The 15,377-nt window shown below is 44.4% G+C and overlaps 1 protein-coding gene across 1 annotated transcript in view; it reads left to right on the top strand.

The window, feature by feature from the left end:
* The first annotated feature begins 502 nt into the window (after positions 1-502).
* Positions 503-15,377, top strand: part of Tnfaip8l3 (TNF alpha induced protein 8 like 3) — a 34,889-nt gene continuing 20,014 nt past the window's right edge. The window contains exon 1 of the mRNA XM_026393181.2: positions 503-586. Coding sequence (XP_026248966.1) covers positions 535-586 — 52 coding nt within the window. The 5' untranslated portion in view covers positions 503-534. The remainder of the gene's footprint in view (positions 587-15,377) is intronic.

Genomic DNA, 15,377 nt, shown 5'->3' with positions numbered 1-15,377 from the left:
CTCGGACTCGAACCCGGTCAGTCCCAGAACTCTGAAAACACCGAACCTCTTAAAAGCGGGTAGAGGCACTTTTTCACTTAAGAATCCTGCAAACTTGGCCACACCCAAGGAAAGGGTCTCTGCATCGCTGACCCGCACAACCTTGGGTTCCCGGCTTTCAGCGCTGGGCACCGAGGGTGGGGGAGGGAAGCGGGGTATTTAACCCCAGCCTGGAGCCCGCTGGGCGCCGGACGCTCCTCGGCGCTCGCGCCGCCTCTGCCTCCTCCCCACTCTCTCGGAGCGCCCCACCCTCCGCCCCGCGCTCGCCTAACGCAGGCACCGGCCGGCGGGGAGCCGGACACCGCTGGCGCTCGCCTCAGCGGAGCCGCCCCCTGGCCGCAGCCGCCGGCCACGCACTGCCCAACCCGCGCCACCCGGACTCCAGCCACCCTGCTGCCCGCATCCAGTGCGCCGCGGCAGCCCGAGCCGGGACGCCGGCCCCAGCGCCCCGCAGACGGGCAGGCGACAGTGGACGTCCGGCCAACAGCCTGAAGCATGGATTCGGATTCCGGGGAACAGAGCGAGGGGGAGCCCGTGACCGCCGCAGGTACTGAGGGACCGCGACAACCCGGCTGGGAGGACTGGGATTGGAGAGGAGCAGAGACTGGGGCAGAAAATCTGGAGTGTTTCTCGGAGCTGCGGGACGGGAGGCCGATCCCTGTAGCCCGATCCCTTGCAGGCCAGGGCTGGGGATTGCTCGGCGCTTTGAGTTTGCTTTGGGCTTCCTCCCACCATCCCGTTGCACTGGGGCAGGCGGGAGGGAGAGGAGGTGCATTTGCGGATGGCTTTCAGTGCTGTGGGTCTCCCGCGGCGGGCTAGGGTCGCCCGGGCTGGGTGGGGGCGGGGAAGGGTTTAGGAAATCCGAGTCCTGTAGTTTGCTGCAGAGAGGGTTGCAAGACATCTGCCTTCTGAAATAACTTTCCAAGCGCCAGCCGGGTGCTCAAACCCGAGATGCCGGAGCCACGCAGCAGAGCAGATGACCGGGTCCCAGGGCGTGACAGGGGACACTGGAAAGAAAAGACCCCCGAGTGAACCCGCAGGAGTCAAGCCTCAGCTGGTGGCTGCGGTTCCCGAGGCTGATAAGCAACCCAGTGCAGAAGAGCTTGCGGTCCCTGCCGTGCAGCTGGCAAAGGAAGTACCCGAGGAGGGGTCCCCGAAAACAGACGCGGGGGCGCGCTGGAACCGGGCGTCGCCTCTTAGAAGCGCCGCCGGCTTTTCACAATCGATAGTTATCGAAGCAATGGGAGGATGCTTACTTAGGAGAAAAAAATGAATGTCCTCCCCCGCCTCTCCCTGATACTGAGCAACAGGAGGAAGCCACCCACAACCGTGGGTCGACTTACCGCAGATTCTGCCCACCTCCACCAGCCCGCCCCGCCCCCCGCCCACAGGTCCAGGCACCTGGGACCCGCTTGCCCTCCTTCAGCGCCCCCAGCTCCCGTTGACCTAGGCGTCACTGAAAGTTAGCCCTGTGCCTGTAGGCTGGGACCCTCCTGGTACAGAATGAGGTCTGGGTCTGATTCCCACTTTCCCCAGTGTTACACCTGAGTGCCAAGGGTGGGGACCAAATGACCTGAGGCACCATCCGACCTGGAGTGGGTACAGAAAGGCTGGTTAAGGAGCCAGGCAGCATAGCACCCCACATATTATTATTCCCTTTCGTCCACATAACACCTAGCCTTGCGATTATCTACATTTTGTAGAGGTTCAGTGGTTAAAGGACTTGCCAGACTCACAAGGAGTAGCCAAGGCCCAGTGACTCTCTTCTGCTGCACCATACCCCTCATAGAGCAGCTGTAGTCATCTCCTTTAGGTGGGCAGGTGGGAAGGAAGACTAGCAGAAAGGAAATGTGACACATCCCCAAGATGCCTGTATGTGAGGATTAATGTGTGTGTGCAAGAGCCACCTGCTTTGCGTAGATATGTGAGGATATAATTCATAAACTCAAGTCCTTTGCCTGCCTGTGTATCTTTGACTGTAAAGCACCAAGATTTGGCTTTACAGGTTGCTTATCGATCTTCTTTCATCATTTAAAAGTTCCAGTAAGTGTTTTGTGTACATCTAAGTATATTTCCAGAGCTCAAAGGGAAGGGGGAACACTGAAACTGACACTTTACTCTCTCAATCGCAGTAACTAGAATTCTTCATGCTACCTCTACTCCAACCTATAACCTCTTCTGGTGGCAGAAGTTAAGTATTGAGGGAGAGAGGCAAGAGGATAAAAATGCTTAGGATAAAGGAGGGAAAAGAAGTGGGAAGACAGGAAAACTCCAGGGTCTTTGGTATTTGGGGAAAAGGGGTAGGAAAGAGCTCCCATGCACCCTGGTGTCTTCTCCCCCAGCCTGCCTCAGTTTTGAATATCCTTGCCTGTAGATGTTCATGTCAGCTCCTGTCCAAAGCACCTCTGCACAGCTGACAGCAAACATTATCACTAAGGTCAGATGCATCTGATGAAGAACAGGGCAGCCAGTTCTCATGAGCTCACACCATTTGTTTGCACATTACTGTTTTCTGCCATCATTTCTTCTTTCTTCATGTGCTTGACTCTCACAAGTTGAATATTTTTTTGTAATGTCATGAGCCATTCTGCTAAATGGCATTCAGTCTCATTATTTTCAGTCTTGAAGTATTCTCCTTTGTGACAAAGCTTTAAAACTAGATTCTAATTCTCCATCTTGCTTTGGCTGCATCCTATCAAATGGAAATTCTTGTTGCAGAATCAGACACCAGTTAATTGGCAGGTATGTTATCCATAGAGGTTGATCTTTGTCCTTAAGAGAAACTTGAAATTGATTTGTGGACCTCTGTCTTTTCAAGGTGAATGGGTCTGCAACCGAGAAAGATAACAGTGAGAATGTGTGAGTGTACGCGCCTTGTAGGGAGTTGAGATGTAAGACTGCTGCCTCCTCAATTCCCTTCTCTCTTGGAACTTGTGAAAAAGCCATAAAATGGATCTTGTAAGGTTAAGAGACAGAACTCTGGAATCATAAAGACCTTAGTTTAAGTTTCCATTTGATGGACAAGTTACTTAACCTCTACAACCTCAGTTTCCCCCTTTGTAAAGTGGGGATAACTACAATACCACAAGGAGGTTATGAGGATTACATAAAATAACACATGAAAGGTATTCCTAGTAATCATTCAATAAAATGGAGCTGTTATTTTGATTATCACTTGATTGGATTATTTGTAAGGCTACATCTAAATAGTGAACTCTAGTCTACTATAGTACACTAATTTGTAATAAACAGATCACTAGGTATATATAAAGCAGTTAGTAATATTGTCATTATGATCACATTACTATAAATTACCTGAAGAGATATATTTTGAAACTTTTCCTTTGCAGCAGATGCATCCTGCATGTGTGTGTGTGTGTGTATGTGTGAGTAGAGATTTTTAGTTCACATCTCTTATCTGCATTCATCTTCCAGCTCAAGGTATGAAGATGGGGACAGCCCACCCTGCTACTTTCACCACCCTCTCCTCCAGCTCTAGGGAAAGTTGTATAAAACAGAGAACCTCTTACTCAATCCACCTGCCAACCTAGAGATGGGACGGGTTCCTTCTTCCCTATGGCTTCAAATGAGAAAAGAGTGACAATGCCCTTCCCTCTGCTTCTTCTTTCCTTCCCCATCCCCAGAAATCTTACCCCTTTCAGATGGCAGGAGGCATGGGAGGTGCTTGCCTCCCTCCCTTCCACTTTTGTCCATCATGACCATCTCCCTGGTCTCCTTCCCATCACCTACTGGCTGGTTAGCAAGGCAGTCTTCACAGGCCACTCATTCTTTACCCCTTTGAAGAAGCTCTACCAAATCTTCCCACATCGTGCAGTGAAGATCCATCACACCCCGCAGAACAGAGGGTTGGGGGGCTGGGGATGAGATTTGTCTTGATCTGCATTTTTTTTGTTTTGTTTTGTTTTTTTTTTAGGAAGAACAGGTTGATGCTTCTGTGTCATTCTGCTGCCTGCAGCTCTCTGCTGCCTTTCTGTCATTTTATGGTTCTTTCTATGATTAGGAAAGAGGCAGGGTTTATGGAACACTGGATTCATTCCAGAGACCCAACTTGGCAGTCTTCCCTTTGGCAAACCCACCATCCATCTCTCAGAAATCCTAGAGCTTGGTGTATTAACTCGAGAGTGATTAAGAGTCTTTCCTAAGAAGCAACAGGGGAGTAAACATTAGCCATGTCAGCTTTTTTCCCCATTCTGGTTTGGAAGACCAAGATAGTCTGCTGAAGGCAGATGAGCTCCTTCCACCCACAACTAGGTAGTCCCAAGCAGTTAAGCTGATGGGGCATCCTTGTGCCTGGATGGGTGTTGCAGAAAAGCATTTCCAGCCAAGCACTGTGAAACATGGTTGTAATCCCAGCGATTTGGGAGGTGGAGGCAGGAGGATCACAAGTTCAAGGCCAACCTAAGCAATTTAGCAAGACCCTGTCTCAAACTTAAAAAGAGCTAGGGATGTAGTTCAGTGGCAGAGTACCCTGGGTTCAATCCCCAAGACCAGGGGAAAAAAGAAAAAAAAGAAAAGCATTTCCACAAAAAGGGTGTCTGTGTATGATAGAGGGACTTCAAGAGGAAAAAAAGAACTAGAAACAGCCAACCCCTAACTCTGCCCTTCCTATCTCTATAAGTCTTCAGCTTGGTCCAGGTGAAAAAGTAACAAGGAGTAGATAGATTCAATGGGTAGTTTCTTTTTTTTTATTGGTTGTTCACAACATTACAAAGCTCTTGACATATCATATTTCATACATTAGATTGAAGCGGGTTATGAGCAGATTTCAGAATCATGTCAGTTACACATCCACAATTTTACATAATGCCCTATTAGTAATTGTTATATTCTGCTACCTTTCCTATCCCCTACTATCCCTCAATGGGTAGTTTCAATAGGACATTTCAGGAGGCAGACACAGCTTGAGCAGAGGCACAGAAAAAAGGGAGGCAATTGGAGGTGAGGGCATATTATAAGAAGAATTATAAACTTGATTCTGATGGTAGCTGGGGAGACAGAACCCATGATTGTTAAGCAGAGACATGACCAAATGAGAGCTGGGTATTCTGAAGGTGTGTTTGGCAGAGATACAGACATGCAGGGATTGCCAAGTCTTGGAGCCTCAGCTTCCAGGGTGTGGCCACAATATCTGAAAGGGTGGTAGCACTAAGGCAAGGCAGAAGAGGAAGGATGCAAATGGCATTATAGAGAAATCAACAACAGAAGTTAGTGACAGATTGTACAGAAGGAGTGGAAGGAGAGTGGAAGGAGATGGTGGCATGTTGAGTTGGGGTGAGGGCAGAACAGCTGAGTGGAGATGTTCTGCAGGCAGAGATATGCAGAAGACAGACTCTGCCACCCTATACATGCTCACCAGCACTGGGTACCTCTTTTTCCTGTAGACACTTGGCAGTAATGTTTTGGTTAAAGGGTCTTTTCCTCTTTAGACAGCAGACTCCACAGGTACCTTCATTTGGAGGGATTGTGAGGTTTAGGGATTTTCGATTCCCATGGTTGGGTTCCTGATAGAGGTCATTGAGTAATCTTTGTTGACAGATTGATGATGGATAGATTGGCCAACTAAGGGCAGGGACTGCATGGGGATGATGTACCATTGGCTGTTAGTCATATTCCCATTTCTTGTTCCTGTTTTTGAAATTTGCAAGATTTCAGACTTATCCACACAAGGAGCTGTAGCTGCTTTGAGAGTCAAGACCATGACTTGTACTTCTTCATGTTCCCAAGATGTTACTGGGCTGGTAATGAATAAGCATTTTGAGGAGCCTCTAGAAAACTTTTCACTTAAAAACCAGACCAGCAACCAGAAACCTGTTCTATAAATTAGAACTGCCAGAGTTTTCCTTCAGTGTTGTGCTGTGTTGTTTCCGGTGTTTTAAGATTTCTTGCACTGTCTTGGACTCTGTTAGAAATTATGGGGAATGTGAATAGAGATAAGGACACAGCCTGTTCCGTCCTCCCAAGCTTGAAATTGGATGGGGAGGCAGTACATAGGTACCGATAGTCACAGCTAAGCCAGTGTGTGAAAACTCCTGACCTCCCTTGCCTAGGGTTACACCCTCAACAATGTTATTGTTTATGTGTTCTCCCTTGGCACCAGCCACTTAATATTACATATTTTTAGTTGTTCTTGTACTGGACTATTAGTTAGCTCCCTTAGGGCAAGGAATGGATCTTTTTCTTCTGTGTTACCTACCACCACACCATCCAGGTGCCCTAAACACAGTAGCAGGATGCTGGCTGGCTGGAGAGATAGATGGATGCAATATGCATGGATTGATAGTGTTGTAGGTTGGTTCCCCAGGAAGTAGATTCTGAGGCAGAGGTTATCATGTAGAAGGATTATTTGGAACTTTTCTTAGGATTAATACCTGCAGAAGGGAAGCGGGGGAGGGAGCCAGACTGGGCAGAGGGAGAAGCTGAGCAGCAATGTAGACCCAATGACAGCCCCAGAAGAGCCCACAGAAGGCTCTGGAGCTAGATGGTCCTTCAGAGCTGCCCTGAGGTGGGATGAGGGACTCAGACCTTCTAATAATGTGTGACCTTGAGTCAGACTGTTCCCTTCAGTTGTGGGCTTCTGCAGGCAGAGCTCCTAGAAACTTGTGGAGGAAGTCCTTCATTCCTGAAGGGGATATGGATAGTACATGATAGCACAATGACCTACCTGATTCTTTACGGAAGTTTCAATAGTGGCAATGGCCCTGTCTACCAGCTGAATTCAGTGGATGGCTGTCAAGCTGCTAACTTTACCAAGACCTCTTTAAGACAGTGAAGACTGCTGGATTAGATTAGTCATCCTAGACCTCATAGCTCTGCACTCAACTGTTCAGTCCCCACAATCCAACAGATATTGGTAGATCATCTTTTTTGTTCAGAGAGGTGCTGGGTGCTATGGTAGTATACAGAAATGAAATTAGATGTGGTCCTGCTTTCAAGAAGTTTGTAGCTGTGTTAGGGAGAGAAAAACACTCACCCAAAACGAGCTGTAAGATTGGGTTGCACCAGCAATAAATAATGTAGGATTTGGCAAGTGGGGCAATGTGGTTTTGGAGTTTTATGGGAAGGCTTCTGGAAATGGAGAATGTGTGCAATATGTACATATAAAGCTCTATTTCCTATGCTATTTTTCTCTTTAAAAAATATATATATATAACACCTGCTTTTTCATTTGTCAGCCAAACTAAATTATAGTCACACTTTCCATTAGCACTTTTCTGTTTCATTTTCCTCCAGAGTTACCATTGACTCCTTTTGGAATCCACATGTAAATCTCTATAAAAAACACTATATAAATAATTTTGTTTTGTTTTCAGTCACTTGCCTTCCAACTCTTTATGTAAAATGCCTGTGTAGGTGGGTGTTTGGGCTGTATTCTATACAAGTATAGAAATAAAAGGGTAGGATGGGGGGTATGACTCAGTGGTAGAGGGCTTGCCCAGCATGCGCCAAGCCCTGGGTTCAATCCCCAGCACCACCGAAACAAAGAAGAAAAGAAGGAAGAATTTAAAATATAAACTTCTTCCAATAACCCCCCCCCAAAAAATATAAGAAGAGTGAATACTCTTTTCCTTCTGCATATACTAAAGTATAATATGTTTTTTTAATACATCAGAAATGTTCTTTTTAGGCAACTGTATGGCACAAATTCTGAGGCTACTTTAGAACAATCTTCACGTTCATCTTGGGTTTCCTAAACATCATTGCCTGGGAATAAATTTGAGCCCGTTCATGGAAAATCTACCAGTGTGCAGACTATAAAAATGGAGGGCTTGGCAGCACAGAAAGTGCTAGACACACCCTAATAGAAACCAGGATTTTGTAATTCAGTTCTCAGGCAGGGCGGGGGGAAGCACTTTAGTGGTATCCAATATTGCTTTAAACTGTGGAAAAACCACAAGGGCAACCACTGGCTGCTAGGTTCTGTTTCAAAAGTAAAATATGCTTTCTGTGAACTGTTGTAGCCCCCAAAATGAAGCATGTTAGCAATACAAAGCTGGTGGAGACCCCCTGTTTATATTTTTATAGTAAAGGTATTCAGTTTCACATGAGGCAGAAAATTCTGTAAAGAGCTATTGCTGGTGAACATGCATTTCCCATGCTCCTGATTTGGGGTCTGCGGGTTCTGTGGGGGAAGGTAAGCAAATATGGAATAGAATAGAGGAGGGAGAAATGGTGGCTGTCTGCGGCAGCTTTCCTACCACATTTGAGGCCTAGTTCCTTGATTTTCTGTGGATTGGATTGATAAAATCAGGGAGGAAAGACTGGGATAAGAGTTGTCTGGTAAAAGAAACTAGAGTTTTAAAGAGTTGTGGTCAAACAAGATGAGAAACCACAAAGATGGTCTTGCCAGCTAAGGGCCATCCCTAGAGGGCTGATACTGGTGAAATAATAGTGATATATTACATTTTTATTATTTATCTTATATTTACTAAGAACTTTCAATGTCTTAGAGACTCAGTTAATTGTATGGTATTTAACCCTCATACCAAGCCATTTTCTGGGCTAAGGACTATAAATAGTCCCATTTTCTAGATTAGGAAATGGAGGCACAGAAAGGTAACTTGCTCAGAATTACACAGTTCATACATGGAAATGAATCCAAAGACGCTTCTGTTGTAAGGGGAGGACTACATAGTTGGATTGATGGATGCCACCAGGCTGCTTTTCATCCTCATTCAACTTCCATAGTGCCCAGAACCCTGACCCTGGGGCTCCCTCTGTTACTTAGGGCATTGTATCTCACGATGTTATAAGCTGCAGACATTCCCTGCATTAACCCAATAACACACAGGCATGGATCGGCTGGTTTAGGATCCAGAACAGGGGCTCTTAAAGGGTGTTTGGGGAGGTTTCTTAGTCTGTTTTCTGTGGCTATAACAGAATACCTAAAACTTGGTTATTTATAGAGAAAAGAAGCTTATTTTGGCTCACAGCCCTAGAGGTTGGGAAGGTCAGCATCTGATGGTTGAATCACCACAGAGTAGGAAAATAGAAGGGCAAAAGGGCACGTATGAAAGAGAGAAAACACAAGGGGCAGCCTCACTAGGTAATGACCCACTTTCATGGCAACTAATCCAGTCTCAAAGAGGATGTTAACCTATACATGAGGGCAATGTCCCCCTCACCAGGTCACTTCTTAAAGGTCCCACCACCTGTCAGTACTATTACATTGGCAATTAAGGTTCAACAGAGTTTTAGAGGGAACAAAACATATTCAAACCACCGAAGGAGAGAAGAAGGGGAGAGTCAGCACAAAGCATCTGCCAGGGAGAAAAGGTCCTTGAAAGACCTCAGAGCCATGGGCATCCCCCATAGGGGTCTGGTGAGAGGAGACAGAGAGGGAAAAAAAAATATGGTCAACAAACAGAGTGAAGAACAATGCCAAAGACAAATGTTCCCTTTTCAGAGTGGACTTAAGTTGGGTCTAATTTTGTTCACACCAACATTTAGAGTAATTTCAGATGTAGTCTCTGCAGGGCATGGTGACCACTTGGACTACATGGGAGAGAAAACTCGAAGCTGAGGCTGCAGCATTCGTGGAAAGAAGCTGAGATTCTGTGCTAGATGGCTCATGTTTAGTTTCCAGAGTTGTCTCTAAGTTTTTGATTTTTAGTGACATTATTTAGTGACTACAAGAGTGCAAACTCAAGGTGGACTATGTGAAAACAGTACAAAGAAGAAAATTGGATTGAGCCACAGAAGCAAATGTAGTTTTCCCAAAGAAAAGAGAGTAGTTCAAAAGGAACCCTGAAAAGATGGGAAAGAAGAGGGTTTGATAAGAGAACAAGAGTCACCCTTCTGAAATGTTTACGTGGGGATCCAAAAAACATCTGGCTGCCCTGCAACTGGAGACCACATTCTCTAGCTTGTCTAACCTCTCCCCCAAACACACAACTTTAAAAAATAGGATCAGAGGCATTTTAGGTTTTAAAATATCAAAAGATTGCTGCTTTTTTTCCCTTCTGACACCTTCCACTGTGTTCTTATCACCCCTACCTCTTGCCTCCTTTTCCTGTCTTAAGTTTCTTCATCCTGTGTGTATCCACGCAGAGATCAGACCACCACAGCCCCCCACACCTGCACTTGGCCCAGCAGCCTCCTGCCCTGGGCCACGCCCACTCCCCTTTCTCAGATTTGAGATGGGGTTGGTAGGTTTTACAATGTCCAGTGACAACTTGAAAGGTAAATTTACTTTGATATTTAATAGCTACTAGCTTCAAGAAACAATTTATTGGCCTCTAATTTTCCAATTATGTTTTATTTTTCTTTGGATTAATTTTTAATTGTAAAGAAATTGGGAAATTTGTTTATCTGCATTAGGCCTCTCTACCTTCAGGATTTAACTTCATATTTCATTGATTAGTTCTTGTTAAATGACACTGGCAGAACTGTTTAAACGGATTTCCATAATCCCAACCTCACCCCCATTTTTAAAAACATTTTACTTCCCTGCCTGCATATCATCCTGATTTCCCTATGCTTTTCCTCCATGGCTACTGCTATCTCCCTCATAATTACCCTCTTGGCTCCTCCCCTACCCCCCACCCCCCCATGGCTGTGTCCCCCACCAAGGGGTCTTGGCCTTACTCTTTTCTGACAAAACATTTTCTTTTGGAAAAGCCCATTCATTTTCATGACATGAAACTGAAGATTCCCTGAAGCCAAAGTCCAGCCCAGTCCTATTCCTGATCAAGATTCTCATTTTCCAGAGACCCTGGGCCTTTCCTCATGGTTCAGGAGAGACCTCAGCACAGTGAATCCAGACCATTGTCTTTTCCTCACCTTTCCCTGCTCTGCTAGAAGCCACCAAGTCACCCAAAGTAAACTCTTTAGAACTCATATATGAAATATCCTTCCCATATGATCTCTTAGCAAAACCATGACATGGATAAGGCAGGTATTATTAATGCCAATTTACAATAAAGAAACAGAGTCAGAGACATTGAATTATCCCAGTTACAAAGCAAGTGGCGCTTTTTACTATTTAAAACTGTCCCACATGGGTACCATGGTGCACACCTGTAAACCCAGCAACTCAGGAGGCTGAGGTAGAAGGATCACAAGTTCAAGGCCAGCCTCAGCAAGCAACAAGACCCTCAGCAACTTAGACTCTGTCTCAAAATAAAAATAAAAAGGACTGGGTATGGGCTGGGGTTGTGGCTCAGTGGTGGAGCACTTGCCTAGTACTCATGACGCCCTGGGTTTGATTTTCAGGACCACATAAAAATAAAATAAAGGTATTGTGTCCACCTACAACTAAAAATATTTTTTTAAATAAAAAGGACTGGGGTTGTAGTTAAGTGTAAAGTGCCCCTGGGTTCAATCCTCAGTGCTGGGAAAATAAATAAATAAATAAATAAATAACTGCTCCAAAAGGCAGGAATTAGAGAGAAAAACAGAACTCAATATACAGCCTAAATAAACAATTTCAATATTCAATATTAATTTACTGAATAATTAAATACATAATGATATTTTCACATAGTATACTATTTTATTCAGCTGTTATTCAAATTTTATTAATTTGAAGAACATTTAATGGTATAGGGAAGTGTTCACATTTTAATGTTATACAAAAAAGGATCAACAATCAATTTTTTTAATATTTATTTTAGTTGTAGATGGTCACAGTACCTTTATTTTATTTATTTATTTTTATGTGGTGCTGATGATTGACCCCAGGGCCTCAGCACGCTAGGTGAGTGCTGTACCGCTGAGCCACAACCCCAGCCCTGAAAAGGGTTTTTTTTTTTTTAATCTTATTTTTTTTTGGTGGGGTTCTTTTTTTTGTTTTGTTTTGTTTTGGGGGGATCAAACCGAGGGCTTTGCAAATGCAAGGCAGGCGCTTTGCCACTCAATTTTGTTTTATGTATGTATATACATATATGCATACACACATACCTCTGTCTACACACCCTTTTGTATATGGAGTAGAGAAGAAACACCCCTCACATTCACACACACAACCACTTAAATTATTTTTAATGCTCAAACAAAATAAATCACTCCAGGTGACAAATTTATTAGTAATTTTAATTTCCTTCTTGGTTCTCTTCTTCCAGATTTTTTTCTCAGTAAGTGTACATAGCTTTCAGCAGGAAATGTTTTATAAGCAACAACCAAGGGCTGGGAGTGTGCTCCATGGTAGAGTGCCTGCTTAGCTTGTACAAGACCCTGAGTTCCATCCCCAGCACCATAAAACAAAATAAAAGCAACATCCAAGAGTGATCCAGCAGTCTGGTCCACTGCTAGTCCTTCTGACTTTCTGGCAGTTTCGTCCCAGTGCCCTCCTTCCTCTCCCTTCAATCTTATTCTTGTCCCAGTTCCTCTTCTTCCTCTGTCTTTTCTTCCAGGTGCTCTCATGGGCTTCCCCTACCCACCTAGTGGGGATCATCCAGGCTCTGTCCTCAGCCCTCTTCCCGCTCATCACTGACCTGACTTCAGCTCCCTCTTTCTCTGGTGCCTCCACCCATCACCATCCTCTCCTATGGGCCCCACCTGGACATGAAGAAGTGTGGACAGGTTAGGTAATGAAGTCATGTATTTGAGGTCACAGACCGGCCAACAGCACTGTGCCTTGCAGGCTAATAGGACCTGCTGGGTGAGCTTGTGGACTCAGCCTTTTTGGCTTTCTTGAAATGTGAACTTGCAGTTGTTTGCTGACTAGCATGTGAACACCTGGTGTCTCTGACCCTCACTCTCTCTGTGACCCTTTTTCTAAAATTCAGTCTTGTCCTAAATATGAGCAATATTCATTTATATATTTGGATTTTGTATTACTTCTAAAATTAGGGGGAAAATAAGAACATCTAAAGTTTGTTTTAACAGGATTATTAGCTTTCAGGTTGCCACCATCAACATGAGTCCATCATTCTCATTCCCCCCAAAAAAATTCATTGAGGAATTGTGTGATATTAAGTATAATGTAATTAGACAGAAATTTAATTGAAGATTTCTTGTATATTTTGGAGCTGAAAATAAGAGACCATATGGTAGCCACAATTCTTTATTATCTCCCTACCTCCTCATTCCACTCTAGCCTACTAAACAGAGGAAGCCCTGTCAGGAAACTTGTAGGAAAAAGAAGTGCTCACTGGTTAGGCTCACATTTATCAGCAACTTAACCCAGTTGTAACTTAGTCCCAATCACCATTGGTGATTGGTATTCCCTATCAGCCAGGATTTTGTCTATATTTATTTTATTGGCTCATGTTATTAAAAAACTATTATTTTAACCCCTTTTCATATACAAAAACTATAATAGACTATTCTCTCTCTCTCTCATTTAAAAAAATCACTTAGTTTTCAAGTGGAAAGCAGTTCCCTTATTATTAAGAAACTGTCTCTCCTAATTATCTGCAAATGAGTGGATATGACCAGTGCGATTTTTAAAGGAGAGATCAGAGAAGATGAGGCAGAATGAGATAAGAAAAATAGGCATGGTGCTAAGAGCGATACACAGCACACACTAGGCCCAGCGAGTGCAGTAAGATCATGGGCTAAGTACCCCTCACCCAGATTTTCCCCTCACCCAGGAGTAGGTAAATAATGAGATGAGGCTCAGGGATGGGTAAAGAAGTGTTTCTAACTATCTTGGGTGCTTTGTTGTTTTGTTAAAAAAAAAAAAGCTGGGGAATGTAGAGCAATTGCCCAGCATGCATGAGCCCTGAGTTCAAGCCTCAATACCTCAGAAAAGAAAAAGAAAAACTCCACATAAAAATATCTCCATCAACAATTGCTAATAGGGCATTATGTAAAATTGTGGATGTGTAACCGATGTGATTCTGCAATCTGCATTTGGGGTAAAAATTGGGAGTTCATAACCCACTTCAATCTAATGTATGAAATATGATATGTCAAGAGCTTTGTAATGTTGTGAACAACCAATAAAAAAAATTAAGATTTCTCATTAAAAAAAAAAAAATATCTCCATCAAATTCCCATAGCCCCGTGAGAGTGGAACGTAGTCTGAGCAAGCTGGATGATAACTAGAAGGTAACTAGAAGAATCAAGGCCAGGCAAGGAACAAGGAGTCACAGGCCTGATGATCAGGACATCAGGGGCATGTGGCAGGGGTGCCATAAGACAGGCCCATTTTCTCCAAAGTCATTTGGCCTGCAGCTGGTCATCCAGTCATTGCTGCCCTAGCTTCTGTGGGCCCCTCCTCCTGGAGGAATAGTCCCTCTGAACCTTAAAAAGTCTGAAGCTTAAAGAAAAATGTGCTTCCCTGTGGGGCCCTATCCCTCTTGCCCCCCACCCCTGCCACAAGCAGTTCCTCCTCCTGACTTTTCCTCATCCTCCCCAAACCCCTGGTCCCAGCTCTCTGCCTCCTCCTGCTGTCCCCTTCTCCTGCAGCATTTGGGACACTAGAAGTTCCTCTCCATTTCCTTAGCCTTAGGCCCCTACCCTCCCTCATGAGCCCTCTGGGCATCAGAGGGACTAGGACGGCAGAAACTCCAAATAGTGTGGCCATTCCTGGAGACTAGTCCTGAAGTAAAAGTCTTAAAAGCTTCCAGAAAAATCAATCAGGCCTTTTACCAACATACTTGTATTCTAAAGAGCAACCAGAGTGCTGGACAACAGTGGTACAATGTCTCTGCATCCTCCAGGTAAATGATTCCTGGCCGAGTTCTCAATCCAGCGCAGCCACCTGTCAAGTGCATAAGTGGAATAAAGTCATTGTGAGACATGGTAGATATTGCTTACATTTTTAAATAGTTGCACTTTAAGTGTATATAGAAGAACCTACATCATATTTTCTGTTTTGCTTTAGCCCTTTCTTCTCTGGCGTTTTAAGGTAGTTTATTGATATCTGTGCTAGTCACAGTGCTGCACTGGAAACAAGGTAAGATATAAAGAAAGAGGAGCCATAGAATCTGAGAACCAAGAGACAGACACGGGGAGAAGAGGCAAACAAGGAAGGAGAAGCTGGGATGACAGCCTATATCAGATGTAGAGGGAAACATGCCCAGATATGAGGTACGGGGACCGGACAGGGTTCCCAGGAGGACCTCCAAGGAAAAAAATGGAAGTAGTCAAGTAGTTGATGTGTTTGAATTTATCAGGAAAAATTTTATATTCTGCTGGAAACTTTGGGAGTGAGTAAGCTCCAGACATATAGAAAACTAACCAAAAGATAAACAAGAAGTGTTAACTCCTGGGAAAACAAGACGAATAAGAAAGGAAATGCAGACTGCCATGACTAAGCTGTGAGTGGCATCTAAATCCCAGTCCTATAATTGCTGAAGTGTGATTTAACCAAATGTTGAAAGAGAACCAAATTGGAAGGTGGAAGGAGAAATGAATGAGGAAGAGAGCTA

The sequence above is a fragment of the Urocitellus parryii genome, chromosome 6 (assembly GCF_045843805.1).
Source record: "Urocitellus parryii isolate mUroPar1 chromosome 6, mUroPar1.hap1, whole genome shotgun sequence".
NCBI lineage: Eukaryota > Metazoa > Chordata > Mammalia > Rodentia > Sciuridae > Urocitellus > Urocitellus parryii.
Note: the sequence above shows the minus strand (reverse complement) of the source record. Positions and strands in the feature narration are given on the sequence as shown.